The sequence below is a fragment of the Stomoxys calcitrans genome, chromosome 2, assembly GCF_963082655.1.
Source record: "Stomoxys calcitrans chromosome 2, idStoCalc2.1, whole genome shotgun sequence".
Taxonomy (NCBI): Eukaryota; Metazoa; Arthropoda; class Insecta; order Diptera; family Muscidae; genus Stomoxys; species Stomoxys calcitrans.
Genome location: NC_081553.1, coordinates 45516827 through 45528795, shown reverse-complemented (window position 1 = coordinate 45528795; position 11969 = coordinate 45516827). Strand labels below are relative to the sequence as shown.

The window sequence follows — 11969 nt, the reverse complement described above, 5'->3', positions numbered from 1 at the left end:
TCAACAACTGTGTCAAATAAGGTTCAAATCGGTTCATAACCTGATATAGCTGCCATATAAGCCGATCTGGGATCTTGACTTCTTGAGCCTCTAGAGTGCGCAATTCTTATGCAATTGGAACGAACGACGTGCACGACGTATTTCGCTATGATATCCAACAACTGTGCCAAGTATGGTTCAAATCGGTTCATAACCTGATATAGCTGCCATATAAACCTTGACTTCTTGAGCCTCGAATTATTATCCGATTTGCCTGAAATTTTGTACGACGGATCCTCTCATGACCATCAACATACGTGTTTATTATGGTCTGAATCGGTCTATAGCCCGATACAGCTTCCATATAAATCGATATCTCTATGTTACTTCTTGAGCCCCCAAAGGGCGCAATTCTTATTCGAATTGGCTGACATTTTACACAGGTCTCCAACACATAATTTAAATGTGGTCCAAACCGGAACATATCTTGGTATCGCTCTAATAGCAGAGCAAATCTTTTCTTATTTTCTTTTTTGCCTAAGAAGAGATGCCGGGAAAAGAACTCGAAAAATGCGATCCATGGTGGAGGGTATATAAGATTCGGCCCGGCCGAACTTAGCAGGCTTTTACTTGTTGTATTTGGCTTTGCTCCTCAACTGCTTGCTCAAAAACAAATTTTTTTATGCCCACCAAAATAAGATGGGGGTATACTACTCTAGTCCTTCCCTTTGTAACACCTCGAAATGTTGATCTAAGACCCCACTAAGTGTACATATGCTTGATCGTCTCGACGCTCTGAGTCGATCCAGAACGTCCGTCTTTCGAAGTCACTATAGCGGTAGAACGCATAAAGCTAGCCGCTTGAAATATTACACAGGTAATTACTATGGATATAGGTCATTGGGGATTGCAAATGGGCCATATCGGTCCAGATTTGGATATAGCTCCCATATAAACCGATCTCCCAATTTGACTTCTTGAGCCCCTGAAGTCGCAATTTTTGTGTTCCGTCATGACTTCCAACAACTGTCCTAAGTACGGTCCAAATCGGTCTATAATCTGATATAGCTCCCATATAAACCGATCTTCCGATTTGACTTCGTGAGCCCTAAAATGCCGTAATTTTGACCGATTTGGATAAATTTGAGCATGTAGTGTTTTGTTATGACTTTCAACATCTGTGCCTAATACGGTCCAAATCAGTCTTTAACCTGATATAACTCCCATGTTAACCGGTCTCTCGATCATCCTTGATCGGTTCCTAGAAGCTTTAACTTTTCCTGGTTTGACAGAAGTTTGGTATGTAGAATAAAATTGTACTCTTCAGCTAAATTTATTTTGTATAAATTTTTAACAGAATCCATGAAGGTGGGTTCCCAAGATTCGGCCCGGCCGAACCTAGCACGCTTTTACTTTTTATTGCTATTTAGACTACAAATGACTCAAAATACGGGTGTTTACTCACATTTTCTTATAATTTTACCCTTCTTGGTAAAGGTGTTTTGATTATTTTTGTTAAATACCAGTATGAATTCCAAATAATTTTCTTTATTCCCCCCAACTAGATGATACAATAACATTCTCCAAATTGGATAAATACCAAACTCATCCAAAATTATTTCTTCCACCCCACAAAAAAAACTCCATTCATTCATGTATTCGTCTACTGTAGAAATTCGCGCGCATGGGGTCCATTTTTAATGATGAAGGTCAAAGCATTTGCCGAAAGGTAAAAGTGAAATTAATCTTCTATGATTACAAAGAAATTTTTGGTATAAGCATTGAGATGCTGTTAAAAACACATCTTAAATGGTTAACAAAACGAAATTCAATTTCCTGACAATGGGGCATACTGTGCAAGGGATAAAAAAAAATGCTGAATCGAAAATTGAAGCAATATTGATTTTTTTCTATGGCAATCAATCAAATGTTCAATCTCTTGCAAATTACTAAGTTAACCAAAAATCTAAGCAACACTTTCTAATCCCATTAATTAATGTTTACATCATAACAGTTTGAGAGCAATACAGTTCAGAAATATTGATATTAATAGAAAAATTAGATTGAAAAGTGATTTGAAGTTTGTTCGTCGGCTGGAATACTTTTTTATACCCTCCACCATGGGATGGGGGCATACTAATTTCGACATTCTGTTTGTAACTACTCGAAATATTCGTCTAAGACCCCATAAAGTATATATATTATTGATCGTCATGACATTTTAAGTCGAACTAGCCATGTCCGTCCATCCGTACGTCCGTTTGTCTGTCGAAAGCACGCTAACTTTCGAAGGAGTAAAGCTATCCGCTAGTTGGGAACTACAACTTTAAGACAGTCAGTATCTTTATCCACCTCGGCACCGCCGTAACCGAAACTAATGACACCAGTTTTGAGATTAAGCGAAGAATAATACTGGCAAACGGATGCTACTTTGGATAAAGTAAGCAGTTTAGAAACAAGGCCACCTCTGGACAGCCGAAGATTACACTATACAAGACACTGATACTACCCGTGCTGCTATATGGTTCTGAAGCATGAGTACTTGTGAAAGCAGATGAGACAGTGCTTGGAGTATTTGAGAGAAACATTCTTCGTAAAATATATAGACCAGTTTGCGTTACCGGAGAATATAGGCGACGTATGAACCACGAGCTGTATGACAACCATGGCTGCGTTGGCTAGGTCATGTTGTCAGAATGGATGAAGAAGCTCCAGCAAAAAAGTCTTTTGAAGGCAAACACGGTGGTACATGCAAACCGGGAAGACCAAAAGCCCGATAGAAAGATCAAGTTATGGGAGACACCTCGAAACTTGATGTCAGAGATTTTAGAATGGGCTCAGAAGATCGAGGCGCTTGGAACGCTAATCTACGTTCGGCTAGTGGAACAAATATTCTGTCATAGCCAATTAAAGTAATTAAGTAAAGTAAAGCTATCCGCTTGAAATTTTGCACAAATACTTCCTTTTAGTGTAGGTCGGGTGGGGTTGTAAATGGGCTAAATCGGTCCACGTTTTGATATAGCTGCCATATAAACCGATCTAGGCTCTTAATTTCTTAAGCCGCTAGAGGCACAATTCTTTTCAGATTTTACTGAAATTTTGCATGAGGTGTTTCGATATGACTTCCAACAACTGTGCTGAGAATAGTTCAAATCGGTCCATAACCTGATATGGCTGCCATAAAAACCGATCCGGGGTCTTGCCTTCTTGAGCCTCTAGAGTACGCAATTATTATCCGATTTGGACAAAATTTTGCATGAGGATGAAACACCTCATGAAACACACATGAGGATGACTTCCAACAACTGTATTAAGAATGGTTCAAATCGGTCCATAATCTGATATATCTGACATATAAACCAATCTGGGGTCTTTACTTCTTGAGCCACTAGAGGGCGCAATTATTATCAGATTTAGCTGAAATTTAGTACAACGGCTTCTCTTATGACCTTTAACATACGTGTCGAATATGGCATGAATCGGTTTATAGCCTAATACAGCTCCCCTATAAACCGATCTCCCTATTTTACTTCTTCAGCCCCTAAAGTGCGCACTTCTTACTAGATTTGGCTGAAATTTTACACAATGACTTCTACTATGGTCTCCAATGTTCAGTTCTAAAGGGTGATTTTTTTGAGGTTAGGATTTTCATGCATTAGTATTTGACAGATCACGTGGGATTTCAGACATGGTGTCAAAGAGAAAGATGCTCAGTATGCTTTGACATTTCATCATGAATAGACTTACTAACGCGCAACGCTTGCAAATCATTGAATTTTATTACCAAAATCAGTGTTCGGTTCGAAATGTGTTCATTCACCGTTCAGCGATGAGGCTCATTTCTGGTTGAATGGCTACGTAAATAAGCAAAATTGCCGCATTTGGAGTGAAGAGCAACCAGAAGCCGTTCAAGAACTGCCCATGCATCCCGAAAAATGCACTGTTTGGTGTGGTTTGTACGCTGGTGGAATCATTGGACCGTATTTTTTCAAAGATGCTGTTGGACGCAACGTTACGGTGAATGAACACATTTCGAACCGAACACTGATTTTGGTAATAAAATTCAATGATTTGCAAGCGTTTCTCGTTAGTAAGTCTATTCATGATGAAATGTCAAAGCATACTGAGCATCTTTCTCTTTGACACCATGTCTGAAATCCCACGTGATCTGTCAAATACTAATGCATGAAAATCCTAACCTCAAAAAAATCACCCTTTATTACTGTCCGAAATGAACCGCAACTAGATATTGTTCCAATAACATGGAATTTCTTTTCTTTTATCCTTTGTTTGCCTAAAAAGAGTTACCATGACAAGAGCTCGACAAATGCAATCCATGGTGCAGGGTATATAAGATTCGGCCCGGCCGAACTTAGCACGCTTTTACTTGTTAAATACTCGTAACCTCACTTTATACACTTTCCAATGTTACAAAGCTCTTGGATATGGGTCTTCCTGGGCTGAAGAGTGTAGTTTGAACGCCAGGAAGACCGAGTTGATATTCTTCACACGGAGAAAGACAGTTCCCGAGTTTAGACTTCCCTCGCTACAGGGTGTGGCGCTAAAGCTGTCAGGATCAGCCAAAATCTTTAGTGTAGTCCTGGACAGGAAGTTTAACTGGAATATCAATAAGGAAACTAGGATTAAGAAAGCGTTTGCGGCACTTTACTTCTGGCAGGGGCTCGTGGGTAGAAGATGAAGGTTGAAACTAAGTTTGGCTATAGTCGGCAGTGGTACGGCCGCTGCTGACGTATTGCTGCCACGCCTGATGGCCGGTGATGGAGCACGTGGCGCATATAAGGGTTATTGATAGGTTTAACCGAGTGGCCCTAATAGTCACCTGGTGCCATGAGCAACACCCTGATTAAGGCCTTGGAGGTACTGCTGGGAATCCAGCCCATCGATCTATACATTAGGGAACAGGCTGAGAGAACATTGTTTAGACTACTGCAGCTAGACCTGCTTAGGGGGCAGCCGTCACAGGGACACACTCGTAAACTAGGTAGGGGCATGATAGACCTTCGGACGGATTTCCAATTGGAGAAGGTTATTGATGGAAGTTTGGTAGTTCAGTTGACTGCTACAGAGGAGTTAAAGAAACGAAGAATTAGGCTCGCAGACATTAATTTATTTACAGATGAATCGAAGAAGGCGACCGGCACCGGATTTGATACCAACTGCCTCAAGCCCGATATTGACGTCTCTCTCTGCATGTACAATGTGTGCAGCATGTTCCAAGCTGTTCTCTCTTGTAGCGTTAGACCACTCGTTTTGGATTATGTGGATCGAGCTTAAGGCTTTTGAGCTGTGGATACCTATCCACAAGATCATGATTTGGATTTTCTCTGCAATAACAGCCCAGAAGGTATTGCTTAGACAGCATGTAGTTATGACTTCGCACTGGGAAAATCTTTGCCTCGTGATGGAGGTTGTCCACGTGAGAACAGAGGAGATAGCCCGTCGCAGTTCGAAGAACGGCATTCTGACAGATCTGTATGTTATACCACTACGTCACATGGTCAACAAAGTTTCTTTGTCTGCAACTCAGTGAGAAACAGTGAGTACCCCACCTTGGGGTACTCACTGTTTCTCACTGTTTACCTTTTCTAGCATTGATCCATGCGCGTAGTATAAATAATTAGATTTCTGTCAATAGATGAATGTGACGCTAGAAAAAGTGTCTCGCACTCAACCTCAATTGTTGTTGTCGTCGTGAAAAGCAAATCTACCGTTGATTTTATAAATCTTTAATTTGATGGTCCGGTTCCGAAAATGCGTCCACTCTTTGTAAAATCTGAGTCTGTGACGTGTCTTAAAAATTTGCAATTAAGCTGAAACTGAACACTGAGAACACTAATTCTTTCAAACAACCACCACAAGCACTTTACAGATATGGCCCCAAAATACCCAGTCTGGAAATAAAAAGCCAATTTGGTTGAAATGGCTCCTAAATAGGTCGGATTTGCCGGTAAGACATCCATATGATTCCAAGCTGAAAAGACCAAAATATTTGAATAGTAAAAGCAAAAGCGAACGAAGTGTTCTCTTACTCTCACGATATAAAAAATAACGAACTTTTGCTTCACAACGGCTGGGAAAAGTGCAATGTATAATACGGTCATACATCACAAGGAAGAGAACATCGGGTCATAAAAACGCGGACAAATATTTTGACAACGCTGAGCTTCATCACAAATATTGCCCAATAGAATGATGAAGCCAAATATTGAAGTAATTATTGATGCGCAATTGTTTTCAAGTGTGTGCTGAGATTTAAGGAAACGTGTTGGCGTCGTATATACATCATGTTTAAATATAATGCAAATGTTATCATTTTCAATAAAATAATAAATTAAATTAAATAGAACTAAGTAATCAAGGTGGCAACAATTACATTGTACCGTCTTTCTTGTCAACAATGTCCGTAACCTATATGCAAAAAATTTAAATTTCAAAAACACTTGGAGTTATATCAGTAAAGAACACACTTTACTTTTTATTCAAAAAATGCTTTCTCTGTTCCCACAAATAGGGAACATGTTTTTTGACAACAGTCAATTGAATGAATTGTTATACAAAAGATATGTAGCTCCAGAATAATCTACACTGAAAACAAGTAAAAAGACGTTAAGTTCGGCCGGGCCGTACTTTGGATACCCACCACCTCGGGTAAACCACCATTCGTCAAACTCCGGAGCAAAATGCATACCTTATGCCCCACAGCAGCTATATCGAAATATGCTCCAATTTGGACCAAATACTAATAAGTAAAAGTCATTGTTCAATTGTGTATAACAAAATATTGGTGTTTACAGATACATTTAACAATAAACCTACTTGAACTATATGCGACACGGCTGTCGAAAAGCGTAACATAAGTCACTGTGTCAAATTTCAGTGAAATCGGATTATAAATGCGCCTTTTATGGGGCCAAGTTTTTTAATCGAGATATCGGTCTATATGGCAGCTATATCCAAATCTTGATCGATCTAGAACAAATGGCAGAAATATGTGGAGGGGTGCAACTTAACTCTCTATCCCAAATTTCGGCAACATCGGACAATAAATGGGCCTATTATGGCCCCAAAACCTTAAATGGAGAGATCGGTCTATAAGGCAACTATATTCTGCACCGATATGTGCCATATTGCAGAAGTATGTCCAGGGGCTTAACATAACTCACTGTCCCAAATTTCGGCGACATCGGACAATTAATGCGCCTTTTATGGCCCCAAAAGCTTAAATCGAGAGATCGGTCTATATGGCAGCTATATCCAAATCTGGACCGATCTGAGCCAAATTGAAAAGAATGTCGAAGGGCTTAACACAACTTACTGTCCCAAATTTTGGCAAAATCGGAAAATAAATGCGCCTCTTATGGGCCCAAGACCTTAAATCGAGAGTCTGGTCTATATCCAAATCTGAACCGATCTGAACCAAATTAAAGAAAGATGTCGAAGGGCCTAATACAACTCAACGTCCCAAATTTCAGCAAAATTGGACAATAAATGTGGCTTTTATGGGCCTAAGACCCTAAATCGGCGGATCGGCCTATATGGCAGCTATATCCAAATCTGGACCGATCTGCGCTAAAATTAAGAGGGATGTCGAAGGGCCTAACACTTCCCACTGTCCCAAATTTCTGCAAAATCGGATAATAAATGTGGCTCTTATGGGCCTAGGACCTTAAATCAGTGCATTGGTCTATATGGGGGCTATATACCCACATAGAAGGTGTCCTTTAGTATCTTCTTATTCGATTTCCTCACAGCTTCTGCATAAGTCGTTGTCGAAGAATGAATACCAGTGACAACCTTTTCTGGCGCCACATCGTCTGTTGGAGAATTTCCTAGGAAATGTGTATCAACGAGTAATTCTAGTGTTTCCTCATTAGACATTGTCCATACATTCTCTGACTTCTGAATATACCCGTAATAGGTCTCGAGAATAGAACCTTCCTTAGCCTAGAGGTCTCAGATGTATCCTCCACGGAGCTATAGAATAGTACCCAGGATTTTTTTTCTGAGCCATTCTCAGCTCACCCTTGTATTTTCTTAGCTCAGCCTTATACAATAGATGTCTCAATCTTGTGTAGCTCTTGTGGCATTCACTCTGTTGAAGATTTTTCTGCAGTCCTTCCTTAGACCAACCAACTCTGGGGTCCATAACTATGAACTTAGTGGTGTTAAAATCAAATAGGACAATAAATTTGTTCATGGTGGTTGATATGTAAAGATCGGCACTGCCGAATTTAAATCCATAATTTGATTTCTTCCGCTTACAAAAATTGTATTGTCTTCATCAAAATAGATCCTCTTTCAATAACCTCAAAGATTTTTCATAAAAATTTTAGTTTATTTAATAAAAGCAAAATCCACAGTAAAATCATATCAACCTTTAAAAATCGTCTGCATTCAGCAGAATCCGTTCGTAATCTTCCAAGAGGGGCATCCGAGCTTAGAGAAATGATTTTACCACAGCATATCAACCTGTAAAATTGTTACATTGTGCTGATTGCCACTGACACTTTCCAAGTAGGGCTCCCCAAGCTAAGGAATAAAAATTTTGAAAAAAAACAATTAAATTGCCCTGCCCAACTCTCAAAATCCCCAATTCATTGCAACTTACATTCTCTGCGGACGCAACGGCGAGCATTCAATTTACATTGATTTGAAAAGGTGCATTGGATTGTTGCGCCATTTCTCAGTCTCAAGGAACCACAAACGGGATCATAATTTTCCGGGCAAACCGTTTGACAGCGCTGAGCCTCAACGCAACTATGGCCCATAAGGATGAGGAAAGTTAATAAAGCGGTAATGGTAGCAAAATTCATTTTGAATTCAATGTGTCTGATCATAAACCTCATTCACATTTATATAACCGATGATAACAAAGAAATGTCAAAATTATATTAAAAAAAAACAACACGCAGCCCACATTCATTTACAGAAGGTTTAAATACGCAACACTCTTAAATCAAGAGACCTAGTTTACTGTCATTCAGTAAATTCCGGGTATTTCGATAAGAAAGCAAACAAAAAGGTGTTTCATTATTTTTTATCAAAACAAGTAAGGCGTTAATTTCGGCCGGGCCGAACTTTGGATACCCACCACCTCGGGTACATACGTAAACCACCTTTCGTCAAAATCCGGTGAAAAATCCATACCTTATGCCCCATAGCAGTATTTGATCCCATTTGGATCAAATACTAATAAGTACAAGTTATTGTTCAATTGTATAACATAATATTGATCTGAACCGATCTGAACCATATACAACACGGATGTCGAAAAGCCTAACATAAGTCACTGATCTAGAATATATATCCTTCGGTGGTGGGTATAATGAGCTGGCATAATTGTTCTTAGCCGTTAATAAATACAAAATATATAGCCTACAGAAAAAGCATATGCAATTGACTGACCTCCGTGTATTACAAACCAAGCATATCAGCCACCACCACAACACCTCATCCCACCAACGCCTTCGCAACATCGATCTCTATCTTTCACACATCCAACTTTTATCTCTCACACTCTTTCTATTATGCCACTCCATTTGTTCGGGCGTCCACAGAGATAATGATTTCTATTAGTATACTCAGTGTTTTGAACCTAACGGGTTTCTCTTGTATTTTTACCAAACAAATGAGTCTCAAGTGAAAGGCAACAACAATGCTGTGTTAAGTAATTTACTAATTTTAGTATGTTCTAGTTCGAATTTTAAAAAAGCCAGCCTTATCTCGCACCTTGGAAACAAGAGTGACCTTGATGTAAAATTTCAAGTTTTTAGGTTCAGCCAATTTGCTGGGCGAATATTAGTCAGTAACACTACTATTTTGTTTATATAAATTCTTCTTATAAAAAATTTAAGACGTGGGAAAATATAAAACTTAAGCAAGGTACGTTCAGCCCAATGATTTACACTTGGCACATATCATGTTATCTAATCATCTTATTGCCCTATCATATTTTCATCTAACCATTAACACTAAGTTTTAAAAATGCTCTAAATTATCCCATAACTCCAAATGAATACGTCATAGACTGAATGGGGTCTGATTGCACATAAGAAGAGAATATTTCTTAGTTTTGGGGGGGGGGGGGGGACATAGTGCATAATTTCTGTAATTTCTCTTAAATCCTGTATAAGACAAAACAAGTAAGAGCGTACTAAGTTCGGCCGGGCCGAATCTTATCCTCCACCATGGATCGCATTTGTCGAGTTCTATGCGCGGTATCTCTTTTTAGGCAAATAAAGAATATTGAATAAGAATTGCGCCTTGTTGGAGCTCAGAAAGCAAAATCGGGAGATCAATTTATATGGGAGCTGTATCAAGCTATTGATCGATTCAGACCATTTTATACACGTATGTTGAAGAACATGAGAGAAGCCGTTGTACAAAATTTCTTCCAAATCGGATGAGATTTGCTCTTTCTAAAGGCTCAAGAAGTCAAGACCCAAGATCGGTTTATATGGCAGCTATATCAAAACATAGACCGATTTGAACAATACTTATCGCAGTTTTTGGAAGTGATACCAAAACACTACGCGCAAAATTTCTGTCAAATCGGACGAGAATAGCGCCCTCTAAAGGCTCAAGAAATCAAGACCCAAGATCGGTTTATATGGCAGCTATATCAGGTTATGGACCGATTGAAACCTTACTTGACAAAGTTGTTGGATATCATAACACGTTTGTGAGTTAGTCCATCTATTATCCGATTTAGCTGTACAATTTTGTACAACGGCTTCTCTCATGACCTTTAACATACGTGTCGAATATGGCATGAATCGGTTTATAGCCTAATACAGCTCCCCTATAAACCATCTCCCTATTTTATTGCTTCAGCCCCTAAAGTGCGAAATTCTTACTAGATTTGGCTGAAATTTTACACGATGATTTCTACTATGATCTCCAATATTCAGTTCAATTATGTTCCGAAATGAAGCATAACTTAATATTGTTCCAATAACATAACATTTATTTTCTTTTATTATTTGTTTGCCTAAAAAGAGATACCATGGCAAGAGCTCGACAAATGCGATCCATGGTGGAGGGTATATAAGATTCGGCCTGGCCGAACTTAGCACCCTTTTACTTGTTGTCATATAAACCAAACCCCTATTAAGTGCCAACACAAAGTTTATGAAACCTCATCGCTTGTATGTACCCAATCAAAGTTAATGCGATTTTTCATGTTTGGTCTTTTTAGTTCGAACATTAATCCATTCTTCACCTTTCACATCATACATACCGATCATGATACAGTGATCAATGACTCTTCGATCTGTGTGACAATTTTTCAATTTACTTTTTATTTATGGCCCAAGCATTACTTCTTGTTGTTGTTAATACTTTGTACGGCGAGATGTTTGTAGACAAGTGTTGACTTGATTTCAATTTTAATTAAGTGGGAGGGTAGTCGAACATGCGAAGAGAAACAGTAGCTGTACTGAAGACAAATTGTTGAGGCGATGTAAGGCGTGAATATGGGTCACAACTATGCGCAAGCGCAATTGAATCTCGATATGCTAAGGCTTTGCACATCGATCACTGCTACACAATTTTAGCAAACTAATTTGCATGCTTAACTCGTCACTTGTAAAGCTTAAGTTCAGTAAATGCGTAAAATAAAATTAAACTTTTAATTTAAATTGAAGGTGGGAAATTGAGAGTGAACGTTGTTGGCATAAGCAAAATTGATTTCAATGAGAAGGAGATTGGTATACCCATAGATTTCAACTAGCCAAATTTTAGGTCTTCGCCTATGTGCGTTCAAGATCATTTGTTTTGATTGGGAGTTATATTTGAGAAAAAAAAAGGTAAAAAAAAAACTCAAAAGCAACATTTGATATATTGGGTTGCCCAAAAAGTAATTGCGGATTTTTTAAAAGAAAGTAAATGCATTTTTAATAAAACTTAGAATGAACTTTAATCAAATATACTTTTTTTACACTTTTTTCTAAAGCAAGCTAAAAGTAACA

General features: G+C 38.7%; 1 protein-coding gene across 1 annotated transcript; it reads right to left on the bottom strand.

Moving 5' to 3' along the window:
• Positions 1-8377: 8377 nt before the first annotated feature.
• On the bottom strand, positions 8378-8829 carry LOC106089865 (agrin-like). The gene is made up of 2 exons (XM_013255856.2): positions 8609-8829; positions 8378-8529 (listed from the first exon to the last, which is right to left on the bottom strand). The coding sequence occupies exons 1-2, from the start codon at positions 8811-8813 to the stop codon at positions 8465-8467; spliced, it is 270 nt and encodes an 89-aa protein (XP_013111310.2). The 5' UTR covers positions 8814-8829; the 3' UTR covers positions 8378-8464.
• Between the last annotated feature and the right edge of the window lie 3140 nt (positions 8830-11969).

What these genes read in the sequence shown, in the direction of transcription:
- LOC106089865 (XM_013255856.2), bottom strand. Translation starts at nt 8,813, where the DNA reads ATGAATTTTGCTACCATTACCGCTTTATTAACTTTCCTCATCCTTATG. An exon ending in CCGTTGCGTCCGCAGAGAAT is followed by an intron (nt 8,530 to 8,608) that starts GTAAGTTGCAAT and finishes TTTATTCCTTAG; the next exon opens with CTTGGGGAGCCCTACTTGGA.